Below are 26,191 nucleotides of genomic sequence, written 5' to 3'. Positions count from 1 at the left end.
AGCCAATCAACTCCAATACAGCAAATAATAATACAACTACGTAGCTTTCAACTGGCTGGGTGTAAACAGGATGGTCTTTAGCACAAGTTTACGCTTTCCTCTGTGCACGACAAATGTAGCTGTGTGGATGTTATATAGGGTGCCACACACACACTGTGCCCATTAAACCACAGACCCAAAGTCATGTTCATCGCATGCATTAATTCCACACAAAAAAGACAATACATGTGAATTACATCCGAATTTAATATAAAACATTTTTGGTGGTTGTCCATACTGTTATATACAATTTAAAACATTCACCATGCCTCAACACCATCCTTAAGGCTTTAATGCCAAATCTTTTTTTTTTTTTTTTACTGTAAGACAGCAGAGTTTTACCTCAAGTTGAAAGACGGCAGTGTCATTTTTTTGGTATTTTCAGGGTCCATCGCTAAGCATTTTGAGTGAAATATTAAAAGCATAAAAAAGTATGCAAACGTAACTGAGAAAAAGTCTATATATAAGATCATGGATACCATGTGTAGGTCCCGGCTCGAGATGCTCCTGGGCTATAGCATCTCAACGTAGTTCTCTGGGATCAGGCCTCTCTTCCCCTCCAGCTCTCCCTCCAGCCAGCCGGGTTCCCTGGACAGGGTCACTGTGGGGGGAGGGGGAAGGGGTGTGTTGGGGGTGGGGGGGACAGTTACAGCGATTAGGCAAACATCCTCTTCAGTGAGCTCTCCTTTGCTGGGCTGTGTCTAATGCCATTTTGATGGCACTGAGCTTTGTAGCCTACAGTGTGAGAGAACTGAACTTATGTCCGGATGATTGCAGGTTCAAACCTGCATATTTTAGCCTCTGTCGAAGTGCTTCAGCTTAACTACATCAGCATGTAGCAGGATCTACGAACACGTTAAATGCTGGGTATTTGTGTCGCTCCTGGACAAGGTCAGTTACTAAGTAGGTAAATAATGACATTTAGCTTGTCTGGAAGAAATATGCAACACTGCCCCATCACAATTAACATCATGACGAAGGCCGCCCTCATAAAAGTCCACTTAATAGTGTGATTTCTTTAGTGGAATGATTCTATGAGTATGCACTAGCATGAGTTGAGGCTATTCTTCAGCATTCAAGTGACTTTCTGTTCTCTGCCTGATTATCCCTTATTTGGAAGGTGTGCCAGCTAATCAGTACCATATTCAAAGAAATGAGAGAGTTTTTTGCATTCTCTTTATACCTACCTCTTTGGTGGACTGTGGGCAAAGTGCTGTTCTTTTGGACTAAGAACATTGGAAAAACATCTAAAGCCTAAGACAATACAATGGCGATTATGTTTTTCATATGTGACATCAGTAATGCCCATCCACAGACACAGACACCGAGACGTGATCTGGCACGGTATCCTGGTGCAGCACACTCCCGCTTAGTCCAAGTAATAAAGTCAGCATAAAGGCTGGCTTGGTAACAACAACGCCCCAACAGCCCTCTGTCCTTTCCCTCACAGATTTTACAACCCTATTTCCCTGGCTAAGTCCACCTGTCGCACAATTTGGTTCACCACCTTTCTCCACACCCTGCACTTTTTTATAGAATAATACCTAATACTAAAAGTACTGCCAGGAAACTCCGAGAGTTATAACGAATGAAACAATACCGTGCATTATGAAAGCCCGCACATGTTCCATAACCTTATTCTCTGCCTTGGGGCAAAAACTCCCTGCGATGACAATGCACAAAGTTTTAGGTGAAACAAAACCTCCTTTGCTTTTGAGGCATGTAGACATCTGTAGGAACGCTGACAGTTAGCGCTCCCATCGATCTGTGATTTCGGCTCTCGGAGTGTAACTGACAGACTTTCTTTCAGCTGTGACTACTCTGGCAGGCCGGCGGAGTCAGGGAAAGCAATAGAGGAGCGGGGGCCGGAGAAGGGCTGAGGGAGAAAAAAAAAAAAAAAAAGAACAAAACAAAACGAAAAAAAAAAAAAAAAAAAAAGGGGCCAAAGTTGCGAAAGCTCTCATTTCGCCTCAACACAGCGCTGATGCTTTCAGGAACCTTTTTTCGGCGGGACCCGAAATTAAATCCAGGGGCTCCAATTCGTTCTGTCTTCCCGCAATTGCAGATGAGATCTCTCCCCCCCCCCCCACCACCCACCCCCTCCACCCCACCACAAATCCAATATGCCTGCAGTTCTGAGCGAGTGACTGGTGGCGCTGATAAGACTTACCGGCGTCGAATATCGCGCCGACCTGGAAGGATAACTCCGAGTCGTGCTCGGCCTCGCACGGGTAGACCGCCTTGGCCTTCCTGTTTGTGGCACTGAAAAATGGAGGCAATCAGTGGGGCGCAGGCTTTGGGGCCGGATTAATCCGCACTTCAATTTGGGCAATGTTACGCCTCGAAACAGCAGAGGAGGAGGAACGGCTAAACTGACTCTCCCTGCCTTGCTCTATCGGCCAGCCCGCTCGCTTCCACCCGGTCCCGGGACGCCGGGGTGAGGCCGGTGCGGGACATACCTCAGCCTGGAAGGGAGGAGGGTCTGTCTTGGCACAGACGCTAATGGCGGTTAAGAGGTCCAAAGCATACTGTGAAAATCAGAGGAAACCGCGTGTATATTTGGAAAGTGGGGAAATGTGTCCACTTGAAAGCGTTCTTATTTTGTGCCTCTCCATCCTGTTTACATGTTATGTGGCTTTCACGAGTCTGAATTAGACTGCGATCAGCCAAAAACGCTGCCAAGGAAACTACACATGTATGTGGAAAAAGAGATGAGAATATGGAAATTACTCCAGCGCCAATACAATGGAAACTACATCCAGGGGAGGTTCTGGTACAGGGACTGGGAGTTTTGTCTCTCAGAAAATATTTGTTGACTGGCAGCATTAATGGGTAGGAACTGCACCTGCAAATCCATACGGCTCGATATGAAATTATTAATATGAGATTTCTTTTCTCACAGGAGCAGCTATGCATTCAGGGTCTCAGAAAGTTCTGCAAAGTTGTCGAGTTGCAGGGGTAGACTGACTTTGGGCTGTGTGCTTTAAACAGGCCCTCATGGGAGTTGCAAGCTGAGTGTGATATCATAAACTGTAATGGGTTGAAGATAAAAAATCAAATGACTAATTTGGTAGTGACGTCCCCGTAACTCTGTGATCACACTGGAACCGGGATCAAAGGGCAACTGAGTACAGAGCTAACGTCTCTCTGGGGACTTTGCGCTGCACACACTCGCGTGTCAGTAGACGTCCCTAGGGAGATCGTATAGATGCATGTGTATGACTGACTGCAGCATGAGGTCTCCGCATGTGAATATGGGAGGGTTTACCTCTCGCCCGGAGCAGCTACGGGAACGGGTCCCGTTTCAGAGGTGGAGGTAACAGTCCCTGTGTTCATCCATGACACCATCGAGGTCCGAACCCTGTCAACAAAAGGGACACAATCCACTTACATGCACATGCATGCATCAGAGATAGTGAGCGTGACTCTGTGTGTGTGTGTGTGTGTGTGTGTGTGTGTGTGTGTGTGTGTGAGAGAGAGAATAAATGGCCAGCACTGCAGTGGTTCTAGCAATCCACCTGTCGCCTTGGTGCGGTTCTCTCTGCAGTCTTTTCTCAGCCCTGCTCAAACCATGATCTCATCAGCACAGCTTGCTTGCCATTTGCCATTTTTTCCAAAATATATTCTTTGCATCGGACGGTTGTCATACACTGCCCCTTTGTTATGACACGAGCACCCTGCCGATGCGTTCTCCCCTTTGACATTCAGAAATGAGGCTCCACAGCAGTCATGAACCCAGATCGTGCTGTGGGCGCTGCTCTCCTACAGGGACACTCTGGGTGGGATGTGTGGATTATGACAGGTTTGCCTGATCGTGCCTGTACTGTGCTGTGCTGTGCTGTGTGATGACGGCCTATCAGCTTTGGATTTGCCACAGAAGAGTGTGGGCCATGGTGTGTAATCCTATACGACCGCTGTCTTCAAGGGGCCCAGGGCTGGTTGTTTCATGAAGCCCATATGTCACGTACTACTAGTCTGTGCTCCTACACACAGTACCTGTGTTTTGCTGTTAACACTTCCTGACTTTGCAGTGATGCCTTGATAAAGGCATCTAAATATCACAAGTTGGTCACACCTTTCATATGTACAAGAAGAAAAATAATTATAAAAACATAATCTCCTTTACCTTTCTAATTTGCAAATACAATTTTGACATCTGTGACAGTTGACAATGCCCTCAGGATATGCTTCATCCCATTACGTTGCTGAAGCATAAATTAAAATTTAGTAATGCTTATGATAACTTCATATTATTCAACTGGTCTTTCACAAGCAAATAATTTTTAAGTAAAATTAATCCAAGAAGCCCCTCCTTTTGGACAAATATTAATGTTGTCTTTCTCCCTCTCTGTCAGTTACACTGAAGCTGAATGGAATACTTAAGAAGGAAAAAACATTCAAAAAGGGAATATTTTAATAGTAATGATAAAACCAGCAACTAACATGAACCAAGAAGGACATTCATACAATCTAAAAATATGGCTCTAACTCGATGAAAACAGAGCAAAAAGTACAAAGTTAAGCACACTATTTAAAAATGCTGAAATCTGACTGGTCCAGTGTGTGTGTGTGAGTGTGTATTTCATGAATAAAGAGTGAGTAAAAGTGGGTATCTATCTGTGTGTGTGTCTGTGTGTGTGTCTAGACAAGCCAGCTCCCAAATAAAGGAACTTTTCAAGTGCATGCATAGAAACTGCAGCTACTGCGTATGTGTCCGCACAGTATGACACAGCAATGGTCCCACAGAGGGCACAGTTAATATCTATAATCACGTTCAGAAGCATAGCGCTCTGCTCGTTTCACAGGGAATGAGGCTGAACTGGTGAATTGCTCCCACAGAGATGAGGCGGGGCAGTAGAGGGGCAGAGCTGAGCGGTGGGGGAGGGGGGGAGGGGTGACCGCGCTGGCGCGCCGGTCCGATTGCATCCGCTGTGATTTATGACTGTGCAGCCTCACGTCGCTCCTCCGCCGCGGCATGGGGGGACACAGCACTGCAGTGCAGCAAATCCACTCATTAAAAGCTGAGTGTCTGACTGGACGGCTGCCAGCTCTCACACACACACACGCACGCACGCACGCACGCACGCACGCACGCACGCACGCACGCACGCACGCACGCACGCACGCACGCACGCACACACACACACACACACACACACACACACACCCGGCCGCCCCTCCTCCGCTCACACTCGCACGCACCCCCGCGTCCGCCCGCCAGCCGCTCTCTGACACGATGCGCCGTGTCACGCACGCGGGCGGACAGAAAGTTTCCCCTCGCTCTGCGTTGGCGTGCCGGCGTGGAGGCGGGGAGCCCGGAACGCGACCGCACGGGCCGACGCTGTGGCTACGCGAGACGGTGACACGGGCCACATCCGAAAAGCCCGGCCGCCTCTGAGGTCGCTTCAGAGGGTTCAGCGCACGCGATGCGTGCACAAATACGAAACCTCGAAAGCTTCGCGAGGCGCGCCGCGCTAAGAACATCTGACTGCTCAGCGATGTTGAAATGCTGATGCTGAAAAATCACCATTACATTTTTTGTAAAGATGTTTTCTGAGGGACGACTGAGTGAGACAATAACATCAACCCAACACAGACATGTTAGCATAGGGCCTGTTGGCATAAAAAAATCACCTTCTATAAAACTTAACATATCAGTTAGCTGATATTTGAATCCCTACTTTTCTAATTAACAGCACAGACAGAAAACACTCATATTTGAGAATAGGTTTCTCTTTAAAACATATATATATATACTTTTATGAGTATTTTTGTCAGCTATCACTTTGATCAAGTAAAGCACTGTGTGTTGTTATGCTACTGTGATATCCTGGTAAGTTAGAGTGTGGGGTTTATGATTTTTCCATTTTATTTAACAGGACGAGTGCAGAGTCAAAACAGCTGATTCCCAGTGCTATTAGAGTCAAATGGCTGACTTTCTTTGACAAGAAAGGATACCTGACTTTCTAATTTTCTCTATAGTTTTGGCAATGACTAACACCCAATGTCTGTACCAAATACTGACAAGTGCAGATACTGTCTGTTCTAGCCCATTGATATGAGTCCTATTAACGCCTATGTGCTTGCACAAGCAGTAGCTGTGTTTTACTGTAAACACTTCCTGGCTTTGCTGTGATGCTCTGATCAAGGCAGGAAAGTACACATACTTAAGAGATTAGATTTACTAGATTTACTCTGTCATCCACACCCACAACCATATATATATAGATATATATATATATATATATATAATGTTTGCTTTTATATATATAAATACAAACATAAAATACTTCTCATACTTAACGCTCAATAAAACACAGACATTTTATGGGCTGGCCTTTTTCTGCTAGCCTTTGTGCGATATAAGATTAAACGATTTTAAAAGATTTTACTTCAACAATTTGTCTTCGCAATCATTGAAATTGATTTCACAAAACTTACTGAATCTTACTGAAATGGTCTAGTATGATGTGGAAAACAACACAATCACAAGACATAGTTACTAGAAAGGGAATTACCTAAAATAAGATAAAGTCATGTAACTAGCACACTTGTAAACCCCTAAAAGACAGAAGTGGTTGAGAGAAATGCTGAGCTGATCAGTAAAATTGTTGCCTCATCTATCACAAGCTAACAGGCCTCCACTGATGGTAACTGAAAGAGCTAAAGCTTTTGCATTCATTTTGCATTTGTTTCTGTAGTCTGGCCAGAGAACACGATGTCCTTAATGTCAGAGGTCACATGGGGACTGCTGGGGTTACCCTCTTCCAGTATTCCAGTAAAGATCAAAATGTCACATCATGCTACTACTCTCTCTGCTCTTTATTACAGCACACTCCCCAGACAACCCCGCATTTCTCCAGTCATATTTGAACAAAATTCATACCGAAACTTGAACTGGGCTGTGACTTCCCTAAGGGGCGCAGGTTCCCCCTCCCTGTTCTACAGTATCCCCTTAGCACCAACACCAAACATGCATTTACCCTTTTGTACACGAGGCTTCAGCAGAATTAGCATCAGGTTAAAGATCAGCTGGCTTAACCACTAATGATGGCATTTCTTTTTTTTTTTTTAAATAGCGACATGTACTTCAAAAAAATCATGGAATGCAACGCAGTCTCCTCTGGCAATCACTCTTAAGAAGCGTGACGAAAAGCACATTTATCTCACTGCGCATTCTCGCAATGACAACATCTAGGTCAAACTGAAATAAAACTGATTCATTTAAACAGTAAATATAGCATTAATGCCGCACTAGCACATATTTCACAGATGAATCGTCTCTGTGAAGAAAATATAAAAGTGTAAGTATAAAAAAAAGGTACAGCTATCAATTATGCAAATGCACTTGACTGGAATAAGAACTGCTTTTAAGAATCATCAGCCTACATGTCCCTGCAAGTTTGTCCCAAGATGATTAAAAGGTCTTATAATTAATATCATAAATCACACTAAAATTTATAGTATTGGGAATGCCACAACTATACAGACTGTTACTGTACATATTGTTACATTTTGTTACTGTAAAGAGCTGAAATGACTGGGGCACTTACTGGATAAGATAAGATAAGAAATACTTGATTAATCCCGAAGGAAATTTGAGTGAAATTTGAGGGTAGGTCAAAAACATACTGGAGTAAGGACAAACATGCTTGCGGTGGTGGGCTGAAGGGGAGAGATCATTTCCATGTTTACCCTGTCACAGCACTGAGTGCATTTACAAATATTTCCAAACACTTATCCACTCGTTTCTCGTCTCGTCTCCACAGCTCGACGGAGCGGCGGGTCTCTAGGGCACTGAGGCAGTGTCAGCTGAGAGCAGCGAAGAGGAGAAGCACTTCTGTTTCGCATTAGAGGAAGAATTCCCCCCCGCGCAACCCTGAAAAAGCCTTTGAAGCTCTGCCGATTGGATGGGGGGGGGACAGGGAGACGGGGAGTGGGGAGTGGCAGGCTTGGGCCTTGGCTTCGGCTGAGCTTTTCCACCTCTCTGCCTGGTGAGACGGAGAAGGGCCCGCTGCCGCGGTCCTGAGTGGGAGGGAAATGACCCCCGACCCCTGAGCTGCACCCCCTGTCCGTGGGGAAAGAGGATAAGGAAGAGGAGGAGAGAGCAGGGGACAGTTTTGGAGCCCTGCCTCTCCCACTCACTGCAGTGAAGGACTGCTCAGACACAGGAAACAGGACCTGGGGGATGCTGGGAAAACGTGGGGGGGGGGCAAAAAAGCACAAAACCATTTGCGGAAAAAAGTACCACACCAGTTATTTCCAAATAGCTTGTTTCCATTACATTTTACAAGTGTATGTTTAAGTACACTAAATACAAAACCATTTGTCACTGGGAAGGAAACCAAATCAGTTTCTGAAGACTGCAATACCAGTCCCTAACAGCCTTCATCCAGAGCCAACCTTATTCAGTCCAGTAAACAAAAACATAACCAAACTGAGAATAAAACAAACTCTCCTTCTATATCCCTTTTCAGTAGTTAGAGGTCAAAGTCAATGTCGATCGCGTACCTGTTCAGGTTAGAAGCCACTAGTGGCGTGCCTCTACACGAGCACATCCTGGCAGCGTTGGGGAGAACAAACCCCAGGTGACTATGTGAAAAATGGCACAGGATTTTTTTTTTTTTGAAAGGACAGAACACACAGTGATGTCCCTCCAGAATCCCCATTCGCCTCCTGCAGCTAAATTCCCCCCTTACGCAGAGTTATACAGAATCCCGCAAATTCTGAATGGCAGAGAGAGAGGGACAAACAAGCCATTGTTTATGTTCCTGACACAACACAGTCAGATGTCGCTGAAGTGGTCTAAACCACACTTCCTTCCTAACTTCTCTCTACTGTTAGCTAGCTAACCACTTTTCTAACTTGTCAAAATGTCATGGTGTGATGTGCTTTAAGCAGTTAGTGACACAGTCTGCCGTTGCAAACAAAGTCATGCCCATCTGCATTCCACAAGGTGTATATGAAGGGGAAAAACAGCCTCTCCTGAAGGGCAGCTTAGTGATTAGTGCTATTGACAGCCAGCAACTTATATCCCATTGCCTGTCTCTTGCTGGTCTGCTTTCTATTGCTCACATCTCTATGATGTGGTCGGGTGGCCAGGGCCCTAGTCTTGTATTGTGACACTCAAAAACAACACTGTTTTATGCCAGAAACCAACTGATGGATTTAATCAATAAGTACCAAGGATGGAGTGGAGTCAGCTGGCCCAGAGATTATTATTAACAGCAAAAGTAACTGCAAACAGCCTACCATTCACTATAAAGTTAAAATTAAATACCTGTACTAAAAAAGTAACTTTATTTGGTTATTTCGCGTTGTGATTTTAAACAATATTTTAAAAAAGAAGTATGAAATATTAAAAAACTATGAAATGGAAATTTATCAAATAAACATGACGTGTGTAACACTGCATAACAACTGAGCTCAGAATAAAAGTGCTAGAGTCAGTTCAGACTAGCACATAGTATATGGGCTACAGGTAAACAAGTTAGTATCTTCGCAGCAAGCAAGAAACACAGTCACCCGTCTCTAAAAGACACAGACTAGATTAAGAAAGTCTCCACCTGATTAGTCTGAGGTGTGAAGCTGGAATGAAACACAGACTGGCTGTGTTCTGCGATAACAACACGGCCATTGAGAGCACCTCCCTGCCACTCAGTCACTCAGAGGAACAGACTCACACGCTGTGAGAAGGCAGACGTGTACAGCTATGCACTCAGATCGACAAGACTTTAATTTAGACTCTGTGTAGAACTGGATGGATTTTGTTTTTATTGAAAACTTTCTTCCCAACCCCCCCCCCAATTGGTTTTCAACTCCGTGCTGAATCCTCTCCTGCCTCTGCGCTGCCCCGACCAAACTTACATCATCCCGGAAACTAGCTAATTTCAAGGTGTCTGTGTCGACACCAAGACACTGCAGTGCTCAAATTCACAGCATAACCCAGTATTATTGCCTCTGGCATCAGCATTCATGGCAGCCTCTCTCCTGGAAACTGCAAAAAAAAAAAAAAAAACCAGAGCCTGAAGGAGAGCGAGGAAAAAGGAGACTTTTCTGCACTGAACCTCAGATAATGAAACGAGAGATGGAGCGAGATTTCACCGTCAAACAACGCAGGGCCAGGGGTGGTTCTTTACACAGTGGAGAGACTGTCAATCAGTTAAAGAACTTGCTTCGTGTTCACGGAGGGCAGGGGGCGGGGGGGGGGGGGGGGGGGTGGCAGGGGGGGGGGGGGGGGGTGGCGGGGGGCGGCGGCAGCTGAACTGAGAGAAATGTGTATGATTGTGACAGCGGACTCATTAGGAGACAGAATCCAGCTACATTTGGTTCTGATTATCAAATGAACTGTCACAGAGTCAAAGCAGCATTACTCTTCCCCTTGAGAAGGAGCGACTGCACTCTCTAATGGAATGCTTTCTCCCAGCATGCACAGGGGTCTCATGTGATTGGTCGCCAGACCACTTGACCTTAGCACCTGCGATTTATCCAGTAAGGCCAAAACCGTGGCACCAATTTTGTTCTGTACACCCATACTAATGGGTTAAAAACATGCACCGTGCAAACCTGCGAATATGTAGTTCCTGCAGAGAGATGATGTGACGCAGCCCCTCCACAGGCTCAGAGACTCACCCCGCGCTGTCCAGCGTGCTCCCCCCGTTGGCGTTGAGGTGCTTATGGGCCTCCTCTGGGGGCGACCCGGAGGTAGAGGTGGTGTTGGTGGAGGACTGGGACGATACAGAGTCCGTGCTCCCCAGAGAGGCCTCGTCCGTCACCGCGCTCAAGCAATCGGCCGCCGGCGAGACTGAAAAGGGGGAAATCCAAAAAAAATAAATGAAAGGCCGTGATATGAATGGAGGAAAAATACTACGGCGCAGAGAACAGATGGAAATAAAACCATTCTGGGTTGGGGAGGGAGAAATCTCCACCCATGTTTGAGGTTTTTCCTTTTTTTTTCCCCCCTAGACAGCGTGACCTTAAAAGTTGCGCGGTAACCGGCGATTAAAGTTGCATGAAGGATGCAGCTTGTTTGGACCTTACCGCGTTTTTCCCTGCCCTCCCAGAACAGCACACATCAAAGAAAAGACAATATATTATTTTTTCTGTGTCTAATATTGTTCAAGATGAAAGACTTCAAAAGGACTTGGCCTACATGCTCGCTGTGCTTTGAGAGGGCACTGTTGATTTTGGCTGGGACAGCTGTCCCTAACCTCCCGGGACAGTAGCAGAAACAAAGACACAAGTCCTGAGAGACAAAGGGTTTTTTTTCGGCATGGAAAGTGTCACTATCGCAATATCAGAGGTGGGAACACACAAGTAGACAAAATTATTTTCCGCACTGAACAGGGTATCTTTCTGCAGAACAGACCCCGTGAAGGGTTTTCTGTCAAGTGCAAAATAATATGGCCGAGTGTTCCTCCATCCTCCATCTATACAAACACTTCTGGCTCCTCAGTGGCTCAGACAGTAAAAGGTCCAGTTCCAAGCACAGGCTGAGCCCTGTGGCCTGGGCTCAAACTTGGCCATGTTGTTTGTTGACAGTGACCTGGAGCCCCTCCTTCTTTACGTGACTTTGTTTACTTTCGCCCGGAAAACTGTAAAATCCACATGAATAGCATCCATAACAGATTGTACTGTACCCTTTCCTCGCACAGCCTTTGGGCGGTCAGCTTTCTCTGTGAAGGCCACTGCTCAGTGGAACGCCCTACCAGGTGACATAAAGAGTTGTAGTTCTATTAATAGCTTTAAAGTCAAATTGAAAAATCTGCTAAAAGCTTCTCGACTTTGCAATCACTGACTATATTCTATGCATTTTGCTTAACTCTGTATTATTTTTGTCTTGCTTGGTACTCAAATATCCATGTTTTTAAGTTGTTTATTATACTCAAGGTGCTGACAAGGGGTGTGTGTGTGTGTGTGTGTGTAGCTTGCTTAATGTTGTTCTGTCACTGAGTGGAAGTTTTAATTGTGATCTGCCAGGGGACTGCAGATGAAAATTAGCCTTAGGCTAACTCTGGTACAATGCATCACATGGTAACATTTATGTTTAATATTGTACATGGTCCCTTATAAATAAAATAAATAAAGAAAAGCAAATTAGCATTGTTCAGCCAGAGAAAGGGGTGGGTAGGTCAGTTAGGGTAGGGTTCCCTCATCATTCTGCTCTCAAAAACCTGGGACTTGCACGGGCCTGTGAGTGGGCACTTCAGATAGAGTCAGAAGGATGCAATTACGCTCAGACTCTGTTGGTTTCACGCTGCATGTCAAGGTAGGGGTGCACGTGTGTGTCTGTGTATGGGAGGATTAAACCTCAGCCTCAGCATGGGCTCAACAATCGTCATCGCTGTGGTGACGAGTTTAAATGCCTCACTGGCTACCACTAAAGGTGGACGAAGAGGGGGGAAACTTACAAAAAAGAGATCTGACATCCCAGATTATACCTCTACTGTGTGATTCCTCTTTGATTTAGTATCAGTATACAGTCATATTTCAAATTTGCCTGAAAAGTTTGACCCTTGTACCTTTAGTCCAACTAATGGTATGCATTATAAAAAGGCTTCAGGCACGATAAACATGCCTTCTCTTAGTAAGCAAAGAAACAAGCAAGAATTCATGGGGGGGTGTGACAAATTCTTCAAAAAATCCAAAATAATATAAAAAAAATTCAAAACTAAAAACGCATTGAAACACTCGCATCTTTTATATATGAGGGTATGAGTGAATACATGAGGTTGCAACATTTGAATCCGGCAAATTTAACTGTAGCAGATTTAAGCTTTAAGGCAGGACTCTGAAGGTTGTTTGAACACTAAAAAACAACAGACCGTTAAACAGTTACTTGCTGACAAATTTCCACTTTGATAAATGCTTTTGACCATTGTTTTCCAGATGCGATTTCAAAATGCTTATACATTTGAATGTCTCTAAAACAACCAAGCAGAATCAGTGAGTCACTTCACACAAACGCACTTTTGTGTTTGTGTTTGTGACATTGTCAAAGCTTTCCATAAACGTAAAAAATACACCAATAAATGGTATTTTACATAATGAACTACTGAAGTGCAATGATTCATAAAAATGATTTTTAGCCAAAACAGACTGTTAACGCGTTTACCCTCCTCTCGTTTGTGTGGCAAACTCATTATTTCCATCCCTGAGAAATACAATAACATCTTTCTAAAACATACAACGTGGTCTTAAATTATAAGAGTCTTGAAACTGTGATATTCTTGGCGTCCAGAAGTGCAGCGTCCTCGGAATCTGACACTTTCTGCCTGGAAAGCTTCCGAGCGAAAAAAACGTGTTAAGATACTTATCTTTCGAGTGGTTTTACTTAAAATGGGATAAGGATCTGGGGCAGAAAGTTGGTGACCACATGCGCCGAAACCGTTTTGTGAATGAATTGCCTGCGCCCTGCTTTTAATCACTGCCCTGAGGCCCAAGGGAAGACGCAAAGGTGAAGGGAGAGAAGGGATTACACGTTTCCTCCGGTAAATGAAACACTCAGAGGTAGGCCTGGCGGAGTGTTGTGGAAAGAGGCAGTCCGGTTAGCACATTTCACTTCCTGTTGTACTCTGGGGCGGAGGGACCCGACATCCTCCTGGCATGAGCTCGGAGAGGGGCGGACGTCCAGATCAGTCCGCTCGGCTGTCACTGGACATTAGGACAGATATGGAAACAAGCAGCCCTGACAAATTCTGTCTTTGGCGAACCCGAGATAATCTAAGTGGGCAATGGAGAGAAGAGCTAAGGCCACATCTGTGAGGTCCCTACCAACTCGCCTAAAAAAAAACTGGCGTTATTCACACGCAAGTCAAAAACACCTTTTCTGGAAACCTCCGGCCCTATTTAGGCAGTGGAATTGCAGCCACCCAATGCAGGCACAATCGACTGGAGCTGTGGTCAAAGAGGTGTGCCCGAATCAATGCTGTTATTTTAAAGGTGCTAGAGCATACAGTGCAAGTGGAAAAGTGGGCTAGAATAACTCCCAGTGGAAGATCTGACAGAGGTGCGGCTGAGCTCCGGCTGGACCACATCGCCTTTAAACCTGTGACCAGATTCATTTACAATAGAAAACAGTACTGGTATAGCCCATCACGTTTGGAAATGTATAAATTACATCCAGATGTTATTCATTACACTTATTAGTTATACTTAATAATATCCGGAATACATAAAACTAATTAGCCATTAAACAAAATATTTAGTTATGTAGTTTCACAACATAACCCTTATTATGCTTACTATACTGAATAAAAGTATTCAGTACAGATTTAAAAAATACAACAGTCCAGTTTAAAAAAGAACCCTAATTCAAAGAAATCAAGTCATAAGTCAAACAGGGAACACAAGCCATTAATTGCCCAGTCTTGCCCCCACCCACTGTTATGAGCTCAGCTCAGACAGCACATCCGCTTTGGTTCATCATTTCACACATAATTAAAAGAGAGCAAATTTAATTAAACGTGGGCCCAAAACCTGCGGCAAGGAGCAGCTGATGTGATTGATGCTGTAGGCGGGCCTTCCCCCTCCTCCCAAGGCTGCTGTGTGTGTGCCCTCACCTGCCTGCATGTCCACCACCTGAGGGTTGTACACAGCCAGGGGCCGGTTCTGCCGGTTCTGCCGCTTCGACTGCCGGGTCGGGGCGCTGAAGGAGGGCTCCGCCGTGGAGGGGGACGTGTTCGGGGGGTCGCCGAAAATCTGTGGAAAAAAAAAAAAAGGATGGGATTGTTGAGTTGAGTTCTCCTCTGGGAGCTGGAGGGACAGGTTTAGCTTGGAGCCTGTTCAAGGCTCGGGGGGTGGTGGGGTTAGGGGGGAGGGGGTCAAGCCAAACCAAAATCCCCGGGGGCCCGGGAACCAAGCCACCGAACAAGTAATGAATGTTTTCTGTAAACACCAGGAATGTCTACACATCGACACTCTGTAAACAAATCCATCAGGCTTCAAAAGGAGGAAAATTAAGGTATGTTGCTATTAGAAATGTCCATAAATAAAACACACACATAGGCACTTCAGCGTTCTCAAAGGCTCTGTGTGAGAGAGCCGAGCACGACGCAGCGTGCCGAGGTAAAATATGAGCACATTCATCAATATTGACCCTGGGAGGCAAAGTCTGTGGGAAAAAAGAGAATGTACATTAAGATTATTACTCTTATTAATCACATCAGCTTGTTATTTTTACTTTATCTGTCACGGGCAAGACTAACTGGGAGGTCCTTTATGCTTGTAAGGGCACCTTGGTCTGAAAAAGAATCAGCAGTTTATCTTAAAATCATATTTATCATGCACATCTAGCAGGAGCTTTAAAAGGCTTTGAACTGCTGTGGAAAAAAGTCTATAAATATTTGAAAATGAACCCAGGGGAAGTGCTTAGTTGGCTGTACTAAACACACACCGAGCCTATGGGTCTCGCAAAGCCGATTCACACACGCTCACCGTGTCCAGCCAAACGCCTTCCCTGGTTTTCGTTTTCTTACACATCTGCCGCTTCAACATTTCTTGACAGTGCGAAGTTTCGTTTCAAGACACTGTCCATGACAATTTGTGTAATATCCGTCACATTGTTTGATTTTTTCCACAGCTGCTGTTGAACCTGATGGGCTTGGGCTGGTTGAGGTAAGTCACAGGGGCTGTAATACCCTGTTCCTACTGTGTAGCGGGAGCCAAAGCTGGCCGAGGTGATCTGTTTGGCGATGATGTTGCGGGGTTTGAAAGGCAATGCCTCACGGTGGGTGGTAATAGGGATCGGCCCCTGATAGAGCAGAGGGAGGAGAAAGCTGTGCTAGGCCGTAACAATGGAACAGCCTGGGCAGCTTTTAATCCAGAGCTCTATGTTTTCCTTTGGTTTCAGAGTGAGAGAAACACCATGGTAACTGACCACAACGTGCCGCTTTGTCTGCGTCCTCGGTTCTTCATGGGAACGGAAACAAACCCAAGTACCCGGGTTGCCGGCTCCGCCCAGGGTTCGGCCAGGACCAATAACAACTCTGGACCGAGCCGGCATGGGTAGCCCTCAGTTTAACAAAAACGTTAAAGAAAAAAATCCCCTGGGACCTTAACTAAGGGAGCCAGCCTGCATGTTGCTCTATAGTGGCAAGTGGATAAAAGCTGCCCTGCGTTGTGGCACCTACTGCTACCACCACTAGCACTGCTAATAAAAGCACTAAAAAGCAATAAAGGGGGTGGGTAGAGCAGAGATCAGGAAGTGACCAGGTGAACCTAAAGCACTAACTCATGCCAGACAGTGTGAGAAAGAGGGGAGAGAAGGGGGAATCTGATACTGAAGCCAATTTACAGCAGCAGTGTCTTCCTGTCTCCGTAGATGGGTCTGAATGCAAAACAGTGTCTACAGACAGTATCTGAGGTATCAACTGTCTGGAAGAGACATGACTGCTAGACAGAGGCTGCAGATCCTGCAGCTCCCTTCCAGTTTGTGCTTGGACTTGGTCTGTATATATACAGTACATACAGAATAATAATGTATACATTGTCTGACATGCAATTCCTTTTTAGAAGAGAACATTTAAAAATGCATGCTGATCAGAGCATAACAAGCACTCCCAGAGCATTCAATTCAGCTCTTAGAGATGGTTTGGAAATGGCTGATATACTGTTTTATTATAATGTGGAAAAGTGGAAATTTTTTCTGTATTGCAGCTGCCTTCCAGTGAAGGTAAAAATTTACATAAATTAGTGCCAACTATATCAGAAAGTCCTGGCTTTTGACAAGTAATAGCAAAACTGAGTTGATACGGCTGTGTCAATTAATGATCCTGGGCAAATGGATGAAAAAGGTTAAAAGGTTAAAGGAAAGCAGTGTTTTAGTTTATAAGGTAAAAACTTGCCTTGCAACTTGCCTCTAGTTTGATCACTGACAACTTTCATGGCACCTACCGGTACAGATGCTAAACAAAGGAACGTGAAAGATGTTCTGCAGGTGATGGACTGACCTGTATGCTAGCTGCGTGCTGCAACTGCACATGATAAAACACAATTAGAAGGCGTTGCTGGCCGAACACCCTACCTCCTGACTAGTGGAGCGATTATTCCAAGGAGCGGTATGGTCCTATTTATCCCTCTCATAAGTGTACATGATCATGTACGTGCACATTCTCGCCATGCTGTGGCGGTGGCGCCACTGAGCCGCCCACCTTCTCGTGCTGCTCGATGAGGATCTCCACCACGATGTTCTGGAACTTGAGCTCCATGATGGCAGCGACCGTCTCCTCCTGGGGCCTCATGAGGGTCGGTCCGAACACCACGCCCAGGTTAGCCACCGTCATCATGTTCTGTTTACTGTTCGCAGCCACCCTGGGGGAGGGGGGAGGGGGGAGGCAGAGGAGAACAAGCTCTTAAATTTAACAGTAAGAAAGACTGGGCAGAATAACATATGTAGACAGAATCAGATCTACAGAGGCACACGCCCTGAGCAGTAGGCCAGGCCACTGTAGAGCACTATACGCTAATGGTGTCTAAATCTACAGTATTAAAAGTATCCAGTGTTCCACAAATAGGTTGGGGTTTGAACCCACAACTTTCAGTGACGACAATGGACCCTTTATCCAGAGACCCACAGTACTATGTAGGCTTCACGCAGTGAATAAAAAAAAAAAAAATACCTTATTCAAAATAACACAAAACAATTATCGTTTTTCCATATTTCTTCTATATCATTCATCTTCAGTGCACTGCTATAGCAAAAATGTTTCCGCATAATATCAACAGGAACAATCTGAACGCGGAGCCCGACGAAGATTAATTTCTCTCCCCCAACTTTGCTGAAACTTTTGTTTTGAAACAAACAGCAAGTCTTTTACAGCGCTGGCGCGCTGGCTGCGGTTTACGGGCGGAAAGGGGATCTAAGGAGTTTAACGATCAGCCTCGCAGAGGCCCACGGGGCAGAGAGAGCGGCACGCCGCCGCGTTCAAGCGGCCTGTGGAAAGAGGGACGCGGTGGCGGAGAACGCCGGAGAGGCAGGGGTCTGATGAAGGTTACACACTCGGGGCCTTTGCTCGTGCGGCTCCGCTCCGCTCCCCCCCCCCCCCGAGCTGCTCGACGCCGTTACCACCTTGCTTGCGACGGGGCGTTCTTCGCCTGTCCACCGAGAGGAAGGGACCGGCTCAAATGAAACGCCATCATCACTCACAAACAAGCGCCGCTTTCGGGGGAAACTCTGGCTCTGGCGTACACTTACATTAAGCGCGGCCCTTCAGCTTTTTCTTGCTTTTCTTGGAGAGAAGAGATCCCGTTATTAGCCGCTCTTTGCTTCCACTTACTTTAGGAAGCATCTAGATGAATGTAACCTTGTAATGCTAGACAGCATTTTTCAGGAGCCAATGATTTCACCTAATCATTACACGAACACATTATGCTACTCCCAATGAGGAGCGAAGGGTAATCTCTACTGTAGGTAAAACCTCAGTCTCTGGAATCCTCCGTTTTAAATGCTTGGACCAGCATGCTAAATGAATGGGTGCATGCAGTTGCTGTGCGCTTCCTGTGAGGGCGCGTGTCGCCTCGAGGGTGTGCTCGACGACCAGGACATTCTTGACTTTTCACGATCCTTCACCAACGAAACAAATCTGATTACGCGGACGTGTCGTACCCCAACTCCCTATCCCTCCGAGCTCCTGTGAACACTGTGCTACAATGACTCTTAACATTTCTCCATGTGCTGATAATCTGAAGAACAGAGGAACACAGGCAAAGAGGGGATAATGGCAAGGGTGATAAAAGATGGTAGTAAATTACCCTGCCCTGGATACCTCTCCGCTACTCAGCTAAACTTTTAATCGCAATTTAAGCTCCTCTTCAGTCTAATGCAGACAAAACCGATACCCCAGAGCTTTGCTAAGGTAAAGTTATTTATTAGCTGGTAATGTCTATGTTCAAACCTTATGCCTTGCTTTTGCACTTCAGACAGACCAAATGAATCACAGTTGCTTTCCCTGAGTCTGCATGCTGCAGGCTTTGTGGTGTTGGGAGTTGTTGTTCTGATACATTTCACTGGAGTCGAATAGTTCATACCAATACCCAGTAGGGGGTCAGAGACAGGAACTAATCTGCAGAAAGTGCCACAAGCAACAAGCGCAGTGTCTCTCTCTCTCTCTCTCTCTCTCTCAGTGCGGAACGGACAAACATCATTCATGTTGGGATTAAGAGCAGTTATAAAAGTGTCTGCATCGATAGCTGTGTGCGTGACAAATCCCTGCAGTCTGCCGGCCCACTTTGAGAGAGGGAGCGTGTATAAACTACTGCGTGCAGACTGCACCCACCCAGCAAGATGTGTGTGTGTGTGCGTGAGATGATGCCTTCATGTGGAGATGTTACGTGTTAGGCAGCAGAGGATGGCTTTGTGACAGCAGAGGGCATCTATCGCCACTTTACCAAAGAGAGGGAACATGACATGGGTCCTGAGCAGAGTCAGATTAATAATGGCACAGTGCCCCCACATGCTTTTTCTCGCTCCACCGTGTCACAGGGGCTCCTTGGTATGAGCAGTTTAACCATGGCCTAATTGCTAACATACAGCTATGCTGTTATGCACTCCGGACCGTAGCTGATAGCTTTCCATGGCTTTCCATGGCTTGTGTTGTAACTATTTTTCCCCCGAGCAACTGATCCTGGATCAGGATCAAAACTTGAATTCATATGGTTGGGGTTAGGACTGGGGGTGGGCAGGCTGATCACAGATCCGTTGTCAGAAAGAACCCGCAGTGAGCACAGAAAGGCTGTCTCTCCAAGTGCAGATTTATTGCAGAGGCAAGCGGAGCTTGAGAAAAGTTTTCCCAGCTGATATCTTGCAGGGAAGCTTGTCTAACTGACAGATGCAGCGAGAATGAGCAGGCATTGCTGCCTAAATCCGCCACGCTCTCCACAAAACCTTGGGATCAACTGGCCTCCGCGTGACCCAGCCCGGGCAAGGATAATAACGAGGACACTGTATCCGAGACTGACGTTGATGATGTCACTAACAACAGTCCGGTCTCCGTGTTCTTGAAAAGTGCCGACACAGACCGGCAAAGTGGCACTCAAACCACATCACATAACTCCCATTAAATCTGAGTAGGACTTCTGGTCAAAAACAAAATGAGTTTCCACTGCAAGCAACAACAACAGGTTCCTTCTAGAATAAGTGCACTACAGAGCTACCACCACAACTGGATGATATGAAGTATTACTTATCTTAAGCGGAAAAAAGATCACAAAAATTCTTCAACATTTTATTACATTTTGACCCTTGTAAACAGAAATGTAGTACTACTACCTAACTCACAACATCTCAGATGTGATATTTACTATTGAAATACAATCAATATAAATAACTAAAAATATATAAATTGAATCATATTAAACATTACAAAACTCTGAAGTCTATAGTGGGTGGCCTACTTCAGTCTTCCTCCTGAAATCACATTTCACCATGACAACTATTGAACAATTATTAAATTATTACTGAATCTAGAATAGTACATTAATGGGAAACTTATCTACAAATCATGTAACTGGAATGCTGTTTGGGTTAGTTGAATCAGTACTGAGGTGAAACTGCCTTTAAAAATGTCTCTCAAAACAGTTTATTGTTCTGGTGAATGCTTCCCGTTTCTGTATTCCCTGTACCTGAGCCTACTGAGAATTGATAGAGCGTATCTGATGTAATCCAAAGCACCAGACTGCGGGGAAATGACCTCAGAGGGTGTCTGAAAAATGTGAAATTGAAAAGGCAATGCTTACCGCCACCCCTTCGCCACCCCCGCCCCCAACCCCCAGGTCGCTTACCTGGCCAAGTGCTTCATCAGAATGCCCAGCAGTGCCCGGTTCTTCTCCGGAAGCTTGTGTACCAGGTAGTGGATCGCCTCCACTCGGGACTCCGGACTACCGCACTCTGTTTAAGAGGACAGAATGAGAGCTAAGCAAATTACATGCATGACGATGCACAATTTCACACACTGCCTTTGAAAAACAGCGTGCACGGCGCCGATAAGGATCTTGCCGACAACGCTCTGTTCGGGCAACTCTGGGCCACTTTCTGCATCTGTGTGATCGCTCATTACAGCAAATGTGGCTTAAAATTCAATAACCGCGTTTCTGCCATTCCAGCTCCTTGCTAAAATTAAAAGCATACTCCTTTGGATGGATACACCAATTCAACGAGACAGGAATTTAGGGCTGCGGTTTCATAGTGCGACCACAGCATGCAATCAAAGGGACCGCGTGGCTGAGATCCAATCAGATGCCAAAAAACCTAGTCATAAAGTCCCAAAATCCCTGAAGCCCCATTTCATCTTGCCTTCACAGGGCAAAACTGTGTCTTCATCTAGCTTATCATGGCTTCAGATAGGTATATTTCCACGCAGAATAATTTACAAATATGCATGCCCTATTACATTACAGCTGATGCGATGCCAAAGATGTGTCATTAACCCTTGATTTCCTCAAACACAACCAAAATCAGTCGTAATCCACACATACCACACATGACCATATGGTACTTGACAAGAAAATAATTAATAGGAAGCTCATGATGTTTTATGGCACGGCCAACTCTGACGCGCTGACAGCAGACTGTAAAATATTACGGTAAAGGGACAACTGCATGCAGAAAGCCAAATTAAAGCTCCGCAGATCATCAGCTCCAATTTCCACACGCACTCCGCCCGCCCGAGCTAGCCGCCCACACGAACTCAATCTATAGCCCCGCCAGTGCCAAGCGAGGGCTTAAACAAGCCAAAAGCTCCTTACAGCCCCTAATTCTTCAAAAAAAAAAAAAAGGGAAATAAAATATTTTCACTACTAATCCAATTTTTCTATTTCCTCACGAAGCCGCTGCACACAGCAGATAAAAGACGTAATCGCGAAAGATCCCATTAGTGCGGGCCGCCGTACGAGCTGGCCGATGATCGCTTGAAGTATCTGCAGTTAACAGGGCCCCATGTGCAGCATACCTGCCGATTCTTTCACATACAGGACCGAGCAACGATATAAATTGATACTGAATGCACTGCCAAATTTCTAAGTATACCTTCCAGCTCCCGCCTGCTGACAGAACGGGGGGATGATTTAGAAAATGGGGCCGTATTTTACAGGTGATTTATTTCAAACAGGCTCCGGGAAAGCAGAAATTGGCCTTGAGCTTCAGTGATTAAAACCACATCTCCTCCGCCGCGCTCGCGCCAAACCCACAATGCGATCCAGAACCGGCGATCATTCCAGCGTGATTCCTGAAGCATAAAAAAACACCCTCCGCAGGGTCCACAACTTTCTCATTCCTGCAGAAGAAACATGATCCATCACAGACACATCACTCACACAGTCAGGCAAAAAACTTATTGACACTAATGACACCTATATTCTTTTACTTTATTGTTTAGAGTTCCCTGACAACGAAGGCCGGCGGACAACATGGCTGCCTATATTGGTTCTGAGCAAGTGCCGTCCTGCAAAACCCTGAAACAGATCCATCTCCTGCAGTGAATATGAGGGGAGTTACGGAGGATTCTGCACTGTGTTTTTTGCATTCTGTACATGAGAAACAGAGACAAGCCAACGCTTGTTTGCACACAAAGAACCATTCAGTACCATCAAGACTCAACATGTTTATTGGCGTTTTCCATTCATCATAAGATTTCCTGATTATGAGAAAAACAAGAAAGACAACATTCTTGTTTTTTCTTGTGCACCAAAAAAAAAGTTTTGTAAATGACATTTTTAAGACCTACATAATGACTACATGTACAAATAATGACAACTTCGAGCAGTAGCAGTCATAGATTGACCATGGACTGGAGTGCGCTAGACATTAGCGGTTACCGCTGTCTTTGACAACCAAGGCATCCGAACCCAGTCATTTCATAGACAGTTATGAGTCTGGCTAAGGTCACGATCAGTCCAGTAATTACGGCGGAGTTCAGAGACCCCGCCGCTAATGTTGCTCTAGATTGAGGACGGAGGGAGGGGAGGTACTCACTTGCCGGGACGATGAACTCTTTGTAAAGCCCATAGGTCATCAGAGGTTCCGGGAGACTCCTTCACAGCAACAGACAGCAACACAGACAAGAGACAGTTTTACAAACAGCACAGCCGATGTCATTGAAACATGAATCAATTTAATGGGACTGTATACAGTACCAGACAAAAGTTTGGACACACCCAATTAAGATAATGGGCAAGGTGCATTCAAAGACATTTTGATCTAAAGCCTTATGCTAAACGCTTGAAATTTGTTTCTTGCACAAATATAAATAGTGAAGTTGATGCTTATACATACATTTCTTTCCAGAAAAAAATAAATATTTTGAAGAATTTAAAATATAAGACAGTTTTGATTTGTTTAACACTTTTTTGTCACTGCATAATTCCATTTGTGTTATTTTATAGTTTTGACATCTTTACTATTATTTTAAAATGTGGAAAATAGTAAAAAAATAAAGAACAAAAGTTGTGTTCAAACTTGGTACTGCATACTGACCCTGTGAACCCTCAGGTACTGGGACACTGCCCCTCCTCCACAGAGCCCTGTGTCTGCGTAGAGACAGGGGTGGGAGCAGCATCTCTTCAGCAGACTGTGACCCTATTCCCAATTACGGGCCTCGTTCAGGGAGCTGAACTGAAAGCCAGCTATAAGCATAATCAAGTGATGCACTAATAGCAACATCCCTCAAGAAAAGAAAGTGAACAAAAGACCAGGTAAAATCAGCAGTGTTCGTAAAACCAAAAAAATTCCTGAAATCGGCACTTGTCGAAGTTCCGTATCAACATTTCTATTGTGAGACCGCTCCAACAGGGAAACTCCCAAAAGCAAAGAGAAGACATTGCTGATTCAACGGATATAGTTTGATTAAGAATACAGTATTCTAATGCTGTCTAAATGACTTTTAAATCATCTCTCCTCTATGTATTTCTGCCATGAACACAGAAACTGATAAGCCCCCCTCGTGTAAAAAAAAAAAAAAAAATCAGTGCGTGATGCCAACAAAAATACGCCCAGAGTGATTATGATACTAAGTCAAACAGCTTTCTGTTGTTGTTGCAAAACTATGCAAATATTTTTGAGATTGCAGCGCAAGAGAACCAAATTCCTGACCTCTCCCTTTGAGACTGTTTGGTTTCCTGGGAGTAATCCAACTTTAATGATTATCTTTCCCTTTCGCGTTGCCAGGACTTAGCGAAACCTGCGCTGCACCACGACCTTATGAAAAATCAATATGGCTTGGACGAGCGGGACCTGTACGGCCGCCGGATAGGCAACACAAACAGGGCAGAAGTGGAAGCCCCAGCGGGAGCAGGTGACTCCCATTCCTCAAAGTCACTCTGCTTCCTGATGCTCTGATGTTTCCTTTCAAGCACACCTTCCTGGGTCTCCTGGCAACCCATCGTCTGTTTTATAGATTATTATTATAAATGTATCTACACATCACTTCTCGGTTTTCTTTTCGTGCTTCTTGGAGCAAAAGGATCGGTCTCCTTCAAAAAAGAATTGTTTTTGATTGCAATGCGAGGTGTTTACGCCACTCAAATTCTGGGCCCGTTAAAGTCACCTCCATTTTGAGTCACACTCCACCAGAAGGACAGTAAAAGGAGTGGGTACGTTTTGTGTAAAGGTCTGATGACTTCAAAGATTTCCTTTTTTTGGTTTCTCCCAAATTCAAATGTCTGGCCAACCATTGAAACCTGGTCATTCAGCTCTTCTAATACTGCTGACTCCTTATGGTTTTTTTTTTGCTTGTGTTGTACTCTGCCTCACTTGTAAGTCGTTTTGGATAAAAGCATCTGCCAAATGAACAAATGTAAATAAATGTAAAAGTAGAATTAAGGCTCTCGGTGCAATCGGAGTACCTGAAAACCGCAATGCAGGTCATGCAACATACATTCTGCATAACCAGTTTAATGCTGAACCAGAATTTGGAGAAATTTGACTAAAAACAAAAAAAATCACCCCTGGCTGTGTGGGATCGGGGCTGATTGGCTCGGTCTCTGACTCACTGTGACAGGCAGTGGGCAGAGGGTCCCTGTGTAATCCCGAATCTACGCCCACGCCTCCATCATTCACTTCCGGTCGGGGTCTCAGACGTGAATCTTACCTCAGATACAGCTTTAATGCGCTCGTTATGGTTTTGATGTCCCAGTCATCAGACGCAGCCAGGTCCACCTCGTTGCAGGTCTTCTCATCTGAAAGACCACAAGGACTTCAAGTTAATGACCTCGCAGCCTCAACACGCTTTGAAATGAAATGCAAGACGAAGCCGCTAAAAAGATTATTTTCCAACGCTCATTATGCTAAGCAAATATACACTGCACTCATATAATTACACAAATGCTTGTTGGTACTGTGCAGGTCCTTTGTAAGTATTCATTACATAACTTGATTACTGGCGTACTAGAGAGGGGTTGAATTTGAAGTGTAAGACTAGGGTAAAGGTAGGCATAATGAGAAAGATTTACTCAAACAAAATGCAAGCAGATGGTTTCACTTGAGCAGCCATAAAAAATGTGTCAACGTTTAAAAACTACACGCTGCTTCTCCAAATAATGTAATTACATATATGTTTTGCCCAGACAGACCCATTACTGAACTTAACATCTCGTAAAACACTAAATTTGGACAATCCTTACTACAAATAACCATGAACATTCTCCATCATCATCTAGATGGGGGTGATTCTCTACAGTTCATCTCAAATTGCGGGGTGAGGTATACCCGTGAGCTGTCTCTCAGCCCTTGCATATGAGCATCTGTATGAGCGGGGAGACTCAGAGGCCATGTTAAACACTCCCACAGGAGGAGCCTGTGGGAAGGACTGTGTGAAGCATGAAGCATGAAGAGAGCTGCTCAGTCTGTGTCTGAGTCGGGCAGGTAGAGTGATCAGGGTCGGTGGGAGGCAGAGGGGTGAAGATGCAGCTTGGTCAGGGCCCTCTGTGCACCAAACTGTAGCATGGAGAGAAGGCGTGTCCCTAGACTTCCAAGGAAGTTTGAGGTCAGGACGCTCCCTACCCCCGCACCTGCCCAAACTCCACCCCAATACACTGACCAGCTTAGAAAATATTTTCACTAGCAATGGAAGCAGGGTTGGACCACAGGACGAGAGAGAGAGAGAGAGAGAGAGGGGGGGGGGGAGGGAGAGAGAGAGGGAGAGAGTGACAGAGAGAAACACAG

General features: G+C 45.2%; 1 protein-coding gene across 1 annotated transcript in view; it reads right to left on the bottom strand.

Annotated features, from left to right (window-relative positions):
- Nucleotides 1–342: 342 nt before the first annotated feature.
- Nucleotides 343–26,191, bottom strand: part of arhgap10 (Rho GTPase activating protein 10) — a 51,427-nt gene continuing 25,578 nt past the window's right edge. The window contains exons 15-23 of the mRNA XM_036551156.1: nt 25,119–25,206; nt 23,006–23,064; nt 20,818–20,923; nt 17,190–17,349; nt 14,601–14,739; nt 10,672–10,843; nt 3,308–3,400; nt 2,210–2,301; nt 343–640 (exon numbers count right to left, since the gene is read on the bottom strand). Of these exons, the coding sequence (XP_036407049.1) occupies nt 552–640; nt 2,210–2,301; nt 3,308–3,400; nt 10,672–10,843; nt 14,601–14,739; nt 17,190–17,349; nt 20,818–20,923; nt 23,006–23,064; nt 25,119–25,206 (998 nt within the window). The 3' untranslated portion in view covers nt 343–551. The remainder of the gene's footprint in view (nt 641–2,209; nt 2,302–3,307; nt 3,401–10,671; nt 10,844–14,600; nt 14,740–17,189; nt 17,350–20,817; nt 20,924–23,005; nt 23,065–25,118; nt 25,207–26,191) is intronic.

This window comes from Megalops cyprinoides, chromosome 18 (assembly GCF_013368585.1).
Source record: "Megalops cyprinoides isolate fMegCyp1 chromosome 18, fMegCyp1.pri, whole genome shotgun sequence".
Taxonomy (NCBI): domain Eukaryota; kingdom Metazoa; phylum Chordata; class Actinopteri; order Elopiformes; family Megalopidae; genus Megalops; species Megalops cyprinoides.
This window is presented reverse-complemented; position numbering and strand designations above follow the sequence as displayed.